Source organism: Coffea arabica, chromosome 6c, assembly GCF_036785885.1.
Source record: "Coffea arabica cultivar ET-39 chromosome 6c, Coffea Arabica ET-39 HiFi, whole genome shotgun sequence".
Taxonomy (NCBI): domain Eukaryota; kingdom Viridiplantae; phylum Streptophyta; class Magnoliopsida; order Gentianales; family Rubiaceae; genus Coffea; species Coffea arabica.
In genome coordinates this window covers 6,530,604-6,546,876 of record NC_092320.1, presented here as the reverse complement: position 1 = coordinate 6,546,876, position 16,273 = coordinate 6,530,604, and the positions used below count along the sequence as shown (strand labels likewise).

Here is a 16,273-nt window from a genome sequence, read left to right as displayed (position 1 = left end):
TCTCCGTGATGCAAGACAAATTTTTGGGCGACCATGACATGAACACCTACTATGAGGCAACTCAAAATGCACGTCATGTGAGTGTTGATGAAGGGTAAATAGAAGGGCATATTAGTCAAATAGAGCATTTGATTGTTAAATTAATCAAGGGCAGAAGGGTAAAGTAGCTGCGCAGCAAGTGATTGCACGCAAGGAGTATATAATAAAAACAGAGGAGCAACTGTAGGAGAACGTGGGGGATAAAACTGGCGATGAGCCTCTGCGCGCAGGCGGAGGGGCTGTCGCGTTGAAGGCCAACGTGGCACGACCGAGCAACGTGATTGGTCCCACGTTCGGCGTATCTTGACGTGCACCGCCAACCGCCGTTGAGGATTATGAGCTGTCAGAACGTGTAGCGGAAGACGATCCATCATACGGCTGAATCATATCCGTTGGAGGAATCTAGACCGTTGATCTTGGTGGGGTGGAGGTTGTTCAGAAATCATTCTCCCACCTTGGAATGATAATAATAATTGTAGTAAGGGAGGGATTGGGATTTTGTGAGTGGGTACGTTGTATTCAAGCTTGGCATTGATCGGAGTACTTTCTTTTCTTGTCATCAAACTTATTACTCGTCTTCATCATTTTTTTCTTGTTGAGATCGATGCATGATAATGGCATGCTACCGCTAGACTGTGTTTGGATTGTATTTTTCTGAATTTTTTTATAAAAAAAATTATTATAATAATTTGATATATATATATATATATAAAATAAAAATATGTTAAAAAAAACATAGCAATTTTTCGTAACCCAAGCACAAACTTCTGGACAAACATTTGACACAGCAGGCAATGCATAGGATTCGTTACCGTACGTAACAGAGAGAAAATCATATGATATCCTCCTGTCCTGTCTTCTTCTAAAGAAACACTAGAAAAAAGGGCTCAACCATTTATTACTTATGAATGTGTTAAATTCCAGTACCCCTGTTTCGTAGGATATTTTCAAGGAATGCATGCAACTAGGTCCAACCCTAAGAATTTATCCTTCTTCAAGTTTCTATGTTAAAAGCAGAATCTTAATAATCCTTTAGCCATCAATTTAGACACTTAAATTGCGTTTGTAACTACTAGAAGTATCTTTTAATCAATTTTAACAAGTGTTGGTGTGATCTCTTTTTTTTTTTTTTTTTTTTAGTTGACAACGATGATAACATTTGTATAACCTATTTTACCCTCATTTAAAGAGAAGGAGCCGATTAAATTTTTCTGTCGAAAGAAACCACAATTAAATGACAACCCCCCTCCCCCCCCCCCCCCCCCCCCCCCCCCCCCCCCCCCCCCCACCACCAAGACTTAAATGTCTTGAATGTCTTGGGCTGTTGGCTGTGTGGTCTCATCTGAAGGCAACGTGGTGATGGTGCATTGATAATGAAGTATTCAAGCTGTACATGATAGATAATTGGAGGACTAAACCCCAGGAGGGAGGAGGGATTTTAAAAATTGATACGGGCCCATCTCTATATTGAGTTATCCCTTTGACTATAAAAGCTTGGGACCAAATCAATGAATAATTAAATTTGGTTAAAAAAAGAGATTTAAAGTAGAGGATAATTTAGACAGGGTCAGGTTTGGGATGACATGAATTATTAGTGCAGCAGCAATCAAGTGCTTGCTTGTACATAACTCTCAACGAGTCCTCGCCTCCTCGGTAGGGGTATCCTATTTTGCAATTATCCTCAAACAGGATAAACTCTAAAGCTGAGTAGCCGCTAGCCAGCCTTGTTGCAAACTAAGTATGAAAAGCACGTCGTAATCATAGCGATAAGAACCAAATCGTTCTCTAACTTTAGGGTTAATTGCAAATTGTGCCCTCAATCTTATCATTCATTAGTAGTTCAGACTCTAAAGTATTATTAGTTGCAGCATTTAAGTACCTTGTACTATCAACTTACGGCACATTGCATAAACCAATAAAAACGTAGTAGTTTTTTTTTCACATATATATATATATATATATATATTTGTTTTTAGTAGGAAATGAGTGAGATTTAAAAAACACAGATGGTAACAGAAATTTGGAAATTATAGTATTTGACTAAAAATTTCTAAATTTATAGGAGAATTTCGGTGAACATATACAAACTCGGGGGTACTAAATTATTTCATTAGAAATTTGGAAGCCAAATTGGTTGCCCTTGCAACATTTTTGAACAATCTACGAAAAATTGATAGCACAAGGTACTAAAGAGGCAAATTACAAATCAATGATAGTTGAGGGGTGCATATCACAATTAACCCTTAATATTAAGTGCCTCCCTTTCTAGGGGGATTGTGAAGAGTGATAATATACTCTCGTAGAATAACGTATAGACGACGGAAAAGAAGAGAAAACTTAAAAAAGAAATGACAATCAAGAGGGGATTTGAGAAGAAAAAATATATATGATTCGCCAGGAGCAGAAACGTTAATTGCAGCAATCTGCATCTTGTTTAACCCGAAAAATGGTGATAGTAAAATATAGGTCCAGGACCAAACGGAACATTGTGGATTAATTGAGCCCAGTAGGGCTGGTTTCTCCCAGTCTCAGCCCATAATTTCTGTATACGACGACTACTACTACTACTACTACTAATCATATGCTTCAAGCAGTATCGTTTTTCTCGCAGATGAGAAAAGTTGCAAACACAGAGAAGGAAATAAAGAGCCTCCTCGACTGGAAAACTTTTACTACTTACTATCCATTGAACAATTTGCAGTTTCTAAAACTAAAAAGAGCTAAACAAATATTCTAATTAGCCAATGCTCAAACCTACGCAACTTATTCAATCATTTACAAAATCGGTAGAGATGCATTGGATTATTGCAGGCCATCGCATTGTTAACAGGCCTGCATTGTCTCCCTAAATCCAAGGTTTAAACTACTTCCCAGATGCTGCTTACCAAGATCAGTAATCCCTTTGTGCATCATGGCCACGAACTCATTGTAATCTATCTGGCCATCCTGAGAGAGAGAGAGAAAAATATGTCCATGTTTATAAAAGTGGACATTAAACTTCTAACACAATCATAAACAAGACGACCAGTGCAGCAAATTGAAATCTGCTAACAATTCCCTTGTTCAGTGAAGCCAACTACATGGCAGTTTTAACTTGATTGGTTTCATTAGGTGAATTTCTTTCATCCTTGTACGTAGCGATTAAATGCATGAGAAGAGATGCAACCAATAGTTCAGAATCTTGGGACTAAAGTACAGGTGATGTGAAGCAACTTACATTATTCTGATCGGCTTCTTTGATCATTTCTTCGAGGTGCCCTTCATTTATGCCAAACTCCTCGCATGCCTTCTGAAGCTCATCCATCGTAATGTAACCGCTGCCATCCTTATCAAAATATTGAAAAGCAGCACACAAATGATCTTCTTTCTCAATTTTGTTGAGATGCAATGTTGCAGCAATGAACTCCCCATAGTCAATGGCACCATTGTTGTCAATGTCAGCCTGCATTTTCAGAATTTAACTGCTTAGATAAGGAAATCACACACACACATATATATATATACATGTCCTGTCTCACACAGAATTTCTGCTACCACATAATTTCTACTTCAAAGATTATCTAAACAAAAACATGTTAAAAGTTTTGCGTTTACTAGAGCTAACAACTAGACCAACTCAGAGATATATACGTGTACTACAACATTCTTTGGTACCCGATCATATGTACCCCAAAAGAAAAAAGAGTTGAAAGATAAAATCTCATGTTTCCGTACAGATACTTACAGCCCGCATTAAATCATATATCTCTGACTCATTAAGATCAGCTCCAAATCTTTTTAGTCCCGCCTTCAGTTCTTCAAAAGTAATTTGCCCACTGTTGTCCGTGTCTATCATCTTAAACATTTCTTTTAAACCTGCAATTTCTTCTTCAGACAGACTCTCAGCGATAACCTACATGAAAAAAAGAAGCAACTTAGAAGATGCATTTTCTTGATAGATACATATACACAGACAAGCATGAATTTCACAGCTCTCTATTCATAAAATGCTTGCATCCATCAGGTGGATCTACAGTTGAAAGTTACAAGAATTACCAAAACCACAGTAATACACATACTAATCAAAACGTTCTCTTCTCAGAACAGAACAAAACAAAAGTTTAAAAAAAAAGAACTCATAAATTACCCTGAGAGCCATTTTCTTGAACTTATTCATTGCTGAAAACTGTGTCAAGCGGCTCAAGACTGCAGAGTCAAGAGGCTTATCTGGAGCAACCCCATCAACTCGCACCCAAGGGTGACCTGCAAGCAAATCAAATTTTAGAGTTCTTCATGTTCATAATGTCAGTCAATGCATAAGACAATTGTGACATAAGAACCCAACTGCAAAAAACTTCTTCACCATGCTTTTCAAGAATATGAAACCAGTATAATCAAAGTACTCAAGAATATTGATTGGACATCGTAGACTATGCTGTTAATTGGAGCATGCTGATGGAGAACTTGGATAATTTTATATTAAATATGGAACATTCTCATAAACCTAAAGAAACATAATGTAACCATGGTTAGAACTGATGCTAAACAGTTGCAGATCCATTTTCAGCTTTGAAAAGAGAGATAATAATTTGAGTAAGGAATGATGTCGATAAACTAAACCAAGATGATATCATGTCTATATCGGGCATATGAATTTCTTAATGTAACAAAATATGCAGTCACAATCTTTCATCCTCTTTATTAGTTGTGACAAAAAGCCTTACTTAAGCATATTTCCTCTAATATAGGCAAGACTATTTGCCTGGGTTCTGTCTTAACGTTCTTAGCATTGAGGAACAATACAAATTCAAAAATAAGAAACGAAGAACAGAGGATCTGTTGATAGGAACTCACAAAGAACTTGATGGGCAGTTAGCCTCTTTTTGGGATCTCTGACAAGCATCTTCCGAACTAAATCTTTTGCACTCTCAGAGATTTTAGGCCAAGGATCTGATGAGAAGTCAAGATCACCATGCAAAACCTCCTCAAAGATTTCCTGTTCACTTTCTGCAAAATTCGAAGAAAAAAAACAAGAAGGATAACTAAGTTAAAAATCTATATAAGACGATATATCAAAAGTTCAGGAAAAAACAGCCCCTCTTACCGCCCCAAAATGGAGGCACACCACTAAGAAGAATGTAAATTATCACTCCTGCACTCCATATATCCGCCTCTGGACCATATCGCTTACAAAGAACTTCAGGGGCAACATAATATGGGCTTCCAACAACATCAGTGAACGTCACCCCTGTAGTTCAACAGATTGAACATTTTATTTGACTTGCTGGAGAGAAGTAGATTCCAAAATTCACTAGTTATCAGAACAATTGTTAGAAGAAAATCTTTCAATAGTTAAACAACAAATAACCTGTGTCCACTGTGGAGTAAAAACTGATTTGTTATCAAGCAACATAATTGCTTTGGTGTACATAACTTATCCTGCCAATGCACTCGCTACATAAAATAATAATAATAACAACAATAGTAATAGTTAAAAAAAAGCGCTTGAGTGTCTTCAATCCTGTTCTATGAGCTTTGGCTTATCTTTCATATCTAGCTGATTTATTATTCTGAAATGAACAGCTACCTTTAAACCTACCAAAATACTTGATCTCTTGCAGACCAAGACAATAACTGGTGAATTTCCTTCTTGAACACCAATCTACCAATTTTGAAAAGAATGAAACTTATGGCCTTCTCTATCTAGTGTAAAGAGGAAACTATTTTGATAAAGGAAATTGTCTTCCCAACAAGAATAAAGCTTTCAATTATGAACCATTAATTGTGTCTTTAATTAAGCACATATTAGTAAGAAGACGACAACATTGTCTTTCATCTATTGTCGGCGGGAACCTATTGCAAATTCAACTTGAGCAGAATGCTAAACTAGTCTATTTAAAGGATGCTAAAACGGACGCTTAAACCACCAAAATATCTTCAAATTAAAGCTTTGATTGACAAAGAGAAAATACACATGATATATTGCCTTTACAGTTGCTTACATCCCAACAAATGCTTATAGGGCCTGAACTGAATTCGCATAATTCTTTGCTTGTCCCTATGAACCAAAACAGCCTTGAGCTGAATTGTGATTGTCAAGAATCTCAAAGCTTCTTTGATCAACTAAATGTATTGCTCCCTGTTTTGATGAAAACGTGTATTTGCGCTTTCCTTATAGTCGAGAAAACAATGCAACTTCTTATTGCTGTGCACAAACTACTGATAAAAAGTTCACCAAGGCTAAAAGAACTCGATTAACCAACCAGTGCTGAAACAAAATGAAAGAATCTAAAAGTAGTATGCAATAGCAACGTACCTGGTTTGAAGAACGTAGACAATCCAAAATCTATTGTCATAATTGGTGAGTCCTCTTCATTATTGACAAAGAGGAAATTCTCTGGCTTAAGATCACGATGCATGACTCCTAAAGAATGACAAGTCTGGATCACACCAACTATGGTCCTAGTAAGATCAGCAGCCTTTCTCTCACTGTAATGGCCCCGCTTGACAATTCTATCAAAAAGCTCACCGCCTGTGCATAATTCCATGACAACATGAACAGCTACATTGTCCTCATAAGCACCTTTGATGGAAATAATATTCGGGTTCCCAGATAAGTGATGCATGATCTCAATCTCTCTCCTGACATCATCAACATCATCCAGAGTCAGCAATTTCCTTTTTGCAATGGATTTGCAAGCATACTGTTTCCCGGTAGCTCTCTCCACACAAAGAAAAGTAGTTCCAAACTGGCCGTTTCCAAGTTTCTGCCCCAAATTGTAGTGCTCCTTAAGATGAGCAGTTTTAGTTCTTAAAATACGGTCCACCTTGAGGCCTGCACTTGCCATCCTCTTGACATTGTGTGCCTTATTTGGTTTTGCAGCCTCACTCGGTTTGGGGGACACTGTTGCTGTCTCGGCTGCCTGCTGGGGTCTCGTGACTTGTGCAGGTTGCTCAGGTCTTGAGACTTCTGCAGGTCTTGCATCTTCCGTGGATTCTGATATTACAGTTGCTGTTGGCTTGGGCTTTTCATCTGCCCTTAAGTTTGTAACTTCCCTTTTCTCCTTGACTACATCTTCAGTGGATTTTGATATTACAGTTGCTGTTGGCTTGGGCTTTTCATCTGCCCTTAAGTTTGTATCTTCCCTTTTCTCCTTGACTACATCTTCCCATTTCATCGCCCTGGCTGGTTTTTCCTCTTCCTTAATCAGCATGATCACTTCCTGAGGATTCACAGGCTTTGAAATTGCATTCCCATCCTTAACTATAACGACCAATTCAGGAGGTGTATGCTGTACAGATAGGCTACCTTCTGATTCCTTAGACTCTTTAGCCACGGAGGGCTTTTCGCTGCTAACGACTGTACTGTTTTCATGTGCAATCTTATCAGGTAATTTAGGCCCCCATAAAGAATGCGAAATATTCTGAAAGATCCCGAGCTTTGAAACTCTTGCATTCACACAATTGTTTCCCATTCTTGGATTCGCTGGTAGTTTCTTTTTCTTGTCTCGAGTACAAACTCTCCTTAATTTTGAAAACGATGTTTTAACTCGACCATCATAAATTCATGCAACCCCATCTATACATGCTTCAGCCCTTTGAAGCAACAACAACACAAAGTGAAGGACAAAATTGCTAAATAAACAGGGGTTTGCACGATCAGAGACAAACCCGCTGATCAGAAATTATAAACTAGTCCAAACGCTCGTACAACTAACAGTTGCCTACCAACAAATTCTAGCACAACCACAGATATTCAATTGGGAAAGAAAGAAAGAAAAATCGAACTCTGGGAATCAATAATCTGGGGAAAAGGAGGCAAGTTAGGCAACTTCCAAAAAAAATAAAGACCCTTTCAATTAGACTCCAACCTTTGAAGAAGAAATCCGACCAGTGATCTTTGAACAATTCTTGGCGAAAACAAATGTCAAACCACGAAAACACAATCAGGGACAATGCTAGAAGGAAGAAAGAAAGCGACCTTAATGAGAAAAGAAGGAGTCTTTGCCTATGAATTGAACAAGTAATAACCCCTCTGGTTTACCAGGTCACTCCTCCCTCTCTTCCCTCCAAATGCATAACCTATGTATGTATGTATGCTACGTCGAACGTGGGATTTGTTTAAGGTTTTGAGATTTCTCTTTGCTTTTAGTTTTGGGAGTGCAAGATTTTGATTGAGGAGAGGGACGTGCATACATGTATGTACGTGTGTGAATGAAGGGTCGGAGAGAGGCAGGTTTTTCCGTTAGAATTCTTCAAAATACGCGCATTGTAGGATGCGAGAATATTTACTTGCCAAAAAAATTTTTTTTTTTTAAAGAAAGAAAATTCTACACAATTGGTCATTGGAAATCTATATCTATATAAATTTGAGAAGGGTTTTAACAACAAGCCTTCACACACTTTACCACTCTCAATTCCATTTTTCATTTAATTTATTTTGTAAAATACATCATGTTCATATTTGAAACACACGACTATATTTCCATCAAATAAGAATTCAACTCCAACTAACACTGCTCTCTTCACATACCTTTTTACTCCAATTAATACTCCTCTAATTAACAAATCCACTCTGAGTAAAACTCCTCCAACCCAATAATAAGAGATAACAACACCAAAAATCACAATTTACGATTTCTTTCAATTTCCTTTTGGTTTCAATCTCTTTCAACTTCCTTCTGGTATCGATCTTAGCCCTCAACTTAATTGCAAAGGAGGAAACATTTACAGTTACACTTACGGTAAAAATTCTCTCAATTAATTAATTAATGAACAATTATCTATATTTTATTTTGAATTAATAATTGTAATCTATATGTTTTTTAAATAGTTTTAGGTTAAATATTTTCGGATACCTGCTTTCATTCAAAGCAATAACATAGACAATTTATTCCATGAGTTATGCAAAAACTGTGGACAACCATGGCAATCTCATTTTTTAAAAACGGTGTGAATCCATTGTAATGATGCAGTTACATTTTTTCAAAAATGATGTATATCTCATTTTAATTATATTTTTTTGCTATATATCACAATTTCTTCTTAACAGATACAATATTAACATACATGTTAGAGATTCTAGTGGTAACGTATGCCTCACTCTTCAAGACAGACAGGTACGATTCATATTTCATTGTCATACTTCTTATCTTAGAGATTTAGAAAGGAAGGTATAGATTATTTATACATACATACATATATATATATATATATATATATATATATTTATACAATATTATTTACAAACTTTCTAACACAAATGATAACTTTGAATTATGTATATTCTTAATTGTTAGAAAAATGGAGGTACATTGTTCGACCAACACATTAATTCATGTAAAAATTGTGCATTCTCATTTATAGTACGAACTCTACAAAATTTAACAAAATTAATTAAACCCTCAATACTAACATTCGTACTTGGAGTTGATTAGTTTGAAAAATGTTCCCACCTTTATAAAAGATTATCAAATCAATGACAAAATATTTGTAAGTATTTCATTTACTTATCAAATTAAATATTCAATAACATTTAATTGAACCCTTTTGTCGCTTAATTTATGATATAGATTTCTACTTTTTTTTTTCTAATGATCCATCTTCCATCAATGTGGCAGTTTATAAATAATGAGGATGTTTTTATCATATAAAAGAAAAGGAAACACTCCCACACGAAGGAGTAAAACAAAAAAGAATGAATTACTTATACTATAGCTAGTTATCCAAAAAGGAGAAAAAAGATTTACTTCCTCAATCACCCGATCAACATAATTTTTCTTGTATCATGAATGATACACTCACGCGAACTGTAAACTTCATGCATTGTTAGTTAGGTCTAAACAAAAATATTTTTGGAAAGGTAAAGAGAGGAATTACCGAGTGATGTGCAGAGGAATATATATTATACAATGAGAGCGTGAAAGTGGGAAGCCACTCAATTAAGTCGTACTAAACAAAATAAACCAGCAAAACAGGTTTCTTATCTTGTTGTTAGAGTGTTTCTTTTTTTTTTTGTGTGGTCAGTTTGGGATTTTACTTTTATTGTTAATTAGTGTGGAGAACCGAGCCTAACAAGGCTTGTAAAGAAGAAAATCTGGAGGAGCTGCAAAACAGCTGTTAAGGCGGCAGGAATATTAGACGACTGCAGGCTATAGCCGGTAAAAAATTTCGTACTACGACGAAACAACACAAGGCATTTTCGTGGACTTAAAAGCCATTAGTAGGGTAGGTTGGAATTGGATTTCACGATTCAGGAGGCGACAAAATGGTACTAATGTTTTGTTGTTGTGAATTCCTAGTAGTAAGGAGACTTAAAGTTTGACCCTAACAGATTCGCAAATCTCAAATTTTTAATGACATAGATAAATATGGAGGATGGGAATATATGAATATCCCCATGCTCATGCTGACATGAATTTTTCTTCCTATTTTTTATAAAAAAAATTTAATTTCTTTTATTGGGTGTAGTTGTTGATATTGGAGTGTTATTGGACTAAATTTCTTGTCTTCAGCTAAACACCCGATTGATTTGAGGACCTCCAATATACCAACGAATTTTCACCAGTGACATCATTAATTCCGAATTAAGGCTAAAGATATCTCGTTTTATTTCTTGATTTGGAAAGAAGGGTCGGCCAGCGGTTACCATCAAAGCAATTACTTGTGCCTTTCAACTTTTTTTCTCCAAAGCCAAAATTGACTTTTTGGCATTTTACAAACCTAAATTAACTATCTAGCACCTTAGGCTAACCCGGGAGAGAATGGACTACGCTGAGTGGATTTGGACATCGGAACATAGACAGGAAATTGTTAATCTCACCCTACTTCTAATATCATTTTTATTATTAGTAAATGATTTTCACGTATTAGATTATATGATAAAATAAATAATAAAAGTGAAGGGTGATTAATATTTTTCATATAAAAATAAGCAAATAAGAATCTCACCTCCCTTTTTTAATTTTTCTTTTTGGTTGCCTGTCACGGTATCTAGAGTTTTGTCCTGACTAATCCGTTAGTCGATCCGGGTCGCACACCTGGCTGTGATGGGTGAGTCTCCCAACAAGGGTAATTGCGTACACCAGATTTCGAACCCAAGATCTGCTTAAGCGGAACCAAACTGCTTACCACTTGACCCAATACCAATTGATTCTTTTTTTATTATATTACAGAAAATGTGACTTCTCCGAATCCAATTTGAGCGCAATCTTCTCTCTGAAAAGGGATGGTGCCTGTAGATTGATATTTGCCTAAAGTACACGATCAAGGTTAGTCAAAGCATTCTTTTTGATGAGCTGGTGGTTAATCAATAGACCTTAGATTAGTTTGCTTCTCCGTCGCGCCTAAGGGTGCAAACGAATCGAGCCGCTCGCGAGCGGCTCGACTCGAGCTCGATCAATATCGAGTTCGAGTCGAGCTCGAGCTGCTCGAGCCAGAATCGAGCTCGAGCTCGAGCTCAAAACATTAAACTCGTTAGCTCGTGAGCCGGCTCGCGAGCTCGAGTATATATATATTTATTTTTTTATTTTTATTTTTAATAGTAAAATTACATAAATATCCTTAATATTTTATTATTTATTAAGAAAAAATATTATTTTATTTATTTTTTAAAAAATAAAATAATTATTTTTTATTTTTTTCGAGCTCGAGCTCGAGCTCGAGCTTGAAAATTACCAGCTCGTCGAGCTCGAGCTCGAGTTCGAGTTCGATGAAATTAAGTTAAGGCTCGACTCGATAAGGCCAAAACTCGACTCGACTCGACTCGTTTGCACCCCTAGTCGCGCCATCCGGCCGAATACTCGTATTATGTACGAACTTTCTTATGGATAGCGGCCGAATGCTCGTTTAACTTTCTTATGGATAGCGGCATCTGCTCTACTTGTTTGATGCAATACTCGTTTGTCGTTGTGTACCTGATGTCCAAACCCATACAGACGGAAACGACCTCTGAGGATGCTCACCTCGGACACGCGGGTGTCCGAGGTGAACACAAGTCTCGTCCCTCATCGGAGCTCATCCCTGTCTTGAGCACAATCCCAGAGCTCGGCTTCATCCCTAGTCCACCGTGTAGGTGACCTCGGCACATCCACCTCGGCTGCACGCTGAGGATGTCAACCCACCTGACATCATCCAGAACCAGCACTTTATCTGAAAAGCACTGGAGGCACTTAATGGCACCTGCACCATATCCTCCGTCATCACTCTCAGGCGGCTACAGTGTCAGAGTCAGACCTCCTGACAGGAGACAGAGCCGTAATGCCAGAGAGTGGGTCCCGCTAGCATGAGCCTTCCGTCTTGACCACCTCTCTTCTATAAATACCTCACTCACACTCCCAACAAGTAAGCATACACTATTCATTAACTCATTCTCATTATTCTCGTTCTCATACTAACTTGATCGTCGGAGTGATCCCAGGGAAGAAGCCCCGCCACTCACTTCGGACACCGAGGTTCACTTCGGACACAGGAGTTCACCTCACTTCATCTCAGAGAGGACTGATCCAGGTCGGTCTAGTTACCAACCGAAAATCACCTCTTCAATTGGCGCCGTCTGTGGGAACGAGACTTGCTAAAATGAGATCCACGCGCTCTAGAAGCGGAAGAGTTCCCTCCAACGGGGCTGAGCAGACCTCGGGAGCCCAGCAAGATCGCATATCTGAAGAACCAGGGTACCAAAGGACCCAGCCCAACAACGATGATGCCATCGCCAAGATGGCCGAGTTCGTATCGCACAACCCTACCATTTTTGAGGAGCTAGGAAGGTACCTCAAAAGGCAGGGGAAAGAAAAGGCCGAGTCTTCCAAGAGGAGGCCGACGAAGTCCCCTGAGGTACCTTCAGGTGAAGACTCCGATGAGGGGCGACTCTCTCGGAGTACCTCCAGGCGCGCCTCCTCCAAGGCGACCTCTAAGCTTGCCTCCATCTCCCGGGCGTTTTCCCGGGGACTGCTAGGGAAACGAGCTGAAGACCCACCTCGGCGCCCCGGGGGTCTAGCTTCTGACTACATGAGGGCTCCGCCCTTTACTGATGACATCAACGGGGAGATGGTTCCCCCGAACTTCAAGCTCCCAAACTTGCACACCTACGATGGCCGAGGTGACCCCGAGGATCACCTCCGCGCCTTCATCTCCGCATTCCGACTCTACTGCGTCCCCGACGCTGTGATCTGCCGAGATTTCCCCATCTTCCTACATGGGACTGCCCGGAAGTGGTTTTGGAGTCTGGAACCAGGGAGCATTTCCTCCCTGGACGAGCTGATAGACCGGTTCATCCACCGCTTTGTATCATCTCGACCAATCACCAAGAATTCAGCTTACCTCTTGAACCTGCAATAGGGTCAGGGCGAGTCCCTTCGCTCGTATACTCAAAGGTTCAACGAGGAGAATATGCAGATACCTGACCAGAACGAGCAGGTAACTATCGCGGCCTTTACCAACGGATTGGTGGCGGGAATCTTCAACACTGAAATCCATCGGGAGTACCCCCGTACACTTCGGGAACTCTGGGATAGAGTGGACCAGGGAATCCGAAGTGAGGATGTGAACCGCATGAAGCGAGAAGCCCAAGCATCTCGTACGGGGCCAGATCCCCGGAGGAGAGACACCGGCCGAGGTGAACCCGGCCCAAGTGGCACTTCAACCCAACTCCGGGACCGCCGGAGTATTTTCGATCGAATAGTGAAAGGAAGATCGTCCACCTCGGACGCTGAGCTGACACCGCTCAATTCCAGCCTGGAGACTTGGTTCTGAGGAAAAATTCAGTCAGCCGAGCTGAGCCGCAGGGGAAATTATGCCCGAAATGGGAAGGCCCTTACCGAGTTGTGGAATCTGACCCTAAAGGGTATTGTAAACTGAGTTACCGAAATGGCTCATTAGTGCCGAGGTCTTGGCACGGGTAGTGAGGATGGTCATTTTGGTCCGGACAGTCCTAGGCCTTACTCAGTGGCACCTCCCGCAGGGCCACCTCGGCCTTACTCAGGGCACCTCCCGACGGGCCACCTCGGCCTTCCTCAGTGGCACCTCCCGCAGGGCCACTTAGGCCTTACTCAGTGGCACCTCCCGAAGGGCCACCTCGGCCTTCCTCAGCGGCACCTCCCGCAGGGCCACTTAGGCCTTACTCAGCGGCACCTCCCGAAGGGCCACTTCGGCCTTAATCAGTGGCAGGCCTTCCTCAGTGGCACCTCCCGAAGGGCCACCTCGGCCTTAATCAGTGGCACCTCCCGCAGGGCCACTTAGGCCTTATTCAGCGGCACCTCCCGAAGGGCCACCTCGGCCTTAATCAGTGGCAGGCCTTCCTCAGTGGCACCTCCCGCAGGGCCACTTAGGCCTTAATCAGCGGCACCTCCCGCAGGGCCACCTCGGCCTTACTCAGTGGCACCTCCCGAAAGGCCACCTCGGCCCATTATAAATCAAGGTGGTATCTGCCCGTTTTACCACCTCGGCCTTACTCAGTGGCACCTCCCGAAGGGCCACCTCGGCCCATTATAAATCAAGGTGGTATCTGCCCGTTTTACTACCTCGGCTAACGACCTGAGAACAATAGGGTTATTACGCTATCAAAAAATAAGGGGGACAAGCAAGGGATGAAGTCAAAGCAAAGCAAGAAATTAAAGAGCTGAGATGAGAAGAAATAGACTTTCATTCAACAGAAGTGTTAAAAAAAATACAAGGCCGAGGTCAGAGTGCTACTAAACACTCTTCACCTCGGCCACCCCTTTAGAGCCTACGAGCCTACATCCCCGTATCGGCTCCAATCCCGGTCTTGGCCCCCTCCTGGGCATCTTTCTCTTCGGTCTCCTTTCCGCCGGGGTGAACTTCATCTCCAGGCTCTTTGCCGACGTCCCCTCCGGCTTCGCCCCCTCCGGCTTCGTCTCCCTCGGCATCCTCTCTTCCAGTTTCTTCCTCTTCAACCTCCTCGAACACTTCGTCGAGTTCGGACAGCCATTTGTTGAACTCGGCCAGGACCTCGGCCAGGTTCCTTCCAGCTTGGAGGTCCTCAGCCATCCGGTCACACAACTCCTTGGAGTCCTCGTTGTAACTGACACTCTCTGCACGAAACGTCCCACTACTTCACGACGTGACGGTTACGTGCCGACTCACTCTCCAGGTCCCTTCAACTGACATGCCCACGTGTCACGTCCCCGCACCTTCCGGAGCAGGCTCGGGACACTGACTCTTCACGACTTCGGCAGAAGGAAGTCTCGGTACCTCCCTGGCCCGAAGCTCCCGAGGCTTGGGGGGCTTATTGAGGATGCTCACCTCGGACACGCGGGTGTCCGAGGTGAACACAAGTCTCGTCCCTCATCGGAGCTCATCCCTGTCTTGAGCACAACCCCAGAGCTCGGCTTCATCCCTAGTCCATCGTGTAGGTGACCTCGGCACATCCACCTCGGCTGCACGCTGATGATGTCAACCCACCTGACATCATCCAGGACCAGCACTTTATCTGAAAAGCACTGGAGGCACTTAATGGCACCTGCACCATATCCTCCGTCATCACTCCCAGGCGGCTACAGTGTCAGAGTCAGACCTCCTGACAGGAGACAGAGCCGTAATGCCAGAGAGTGGGTCCCGCTAGCATGAGCCTTCCGTCTTGACCACCTCTCTTCTATAAATACCTCACTCACACTCCCAACAAGTAAGCATACACTGTTCATTAACTCATTCTCATTATTCTCGTTCTCATACTAACTTGATCGTCGGAGTGATCCCAGGGGAGAAGCCCCGCCACTCACTTCGGACACCGAGGTTCACTTCGGACACAGGAGTTCACCTCACTTCATCTCAGAGAGGACTGATCCAGGTCGGTCTAGTTACCAACCGAAAATCACCTCTTCAACCTCCGACTTCGAGTTTCGTGATCTTTTCTTTTCTGCCGAGAAATTTGATGAAATGCATAGCAATTAGGCTGGGCAAGACCACCACTCTCAAGATTTGAGTCCAGCCCCCATAATTTTTGTTTTTCTAACTTCCCACCCTTCCCTACTGTCCCACATGCTGAACCCTGAACTTCATAAAATTCAGGGTATAGGGAGAACCCTACAAGCTCTTCACAAGTTTTATTTATTTTTGTTCTTAAAGGGGAGACTTCAGCCCTCACAATAGCTCCGTCAGTGTTACTACTTACTAGTCTCACTTGGCTTTTTCTTTTTTCTTTTTTTTTTTTGAAAAATTTGTTCAAAACGTCCTTTACATTTTATAAAATAATTTTTTTCGTCCCTCACTTTTAAAAATGTAATTTTATGTCCCTTACAAA

General features: G+C 41.2%; 1 protein-coding gene across 1 annotated transcript; it reads right to left on the bottom strand.

The window, feature by feature from the left end:
• Positions 1-2,489: 2,489 nt before the first annotated feature.
• LOC140008372 (calcium-dependent protein kinase 26-like) lies at positions 2,490-8,257 on the bottom strand. Its single transcript, XM_072052449.1, has 7 exons — positions 6,335-8,257; positions 5,123-5,266; positions 4,873-5,025; positions 4,166-4,281; positions 3,764-3,931; positions 3,257-3,481; positions 2,490-2,985 (listed from the first exon to the last, which is right to left on the bottom strand). The coding sequence occupies exons 1-7, from the start codon at positions 7,491-7,493 to the stop codon at positions 2,863-2,865; spliced, it is 2,088 nt and encodes a 695-aa protein (XP_071908550.1). The 5' UTR covers positions 7,494-8,257; the 3' UTR covers positions 2,490-2,862.
• Positions 8,258-16,273: the final 8,016 nt, after the last annotated feature.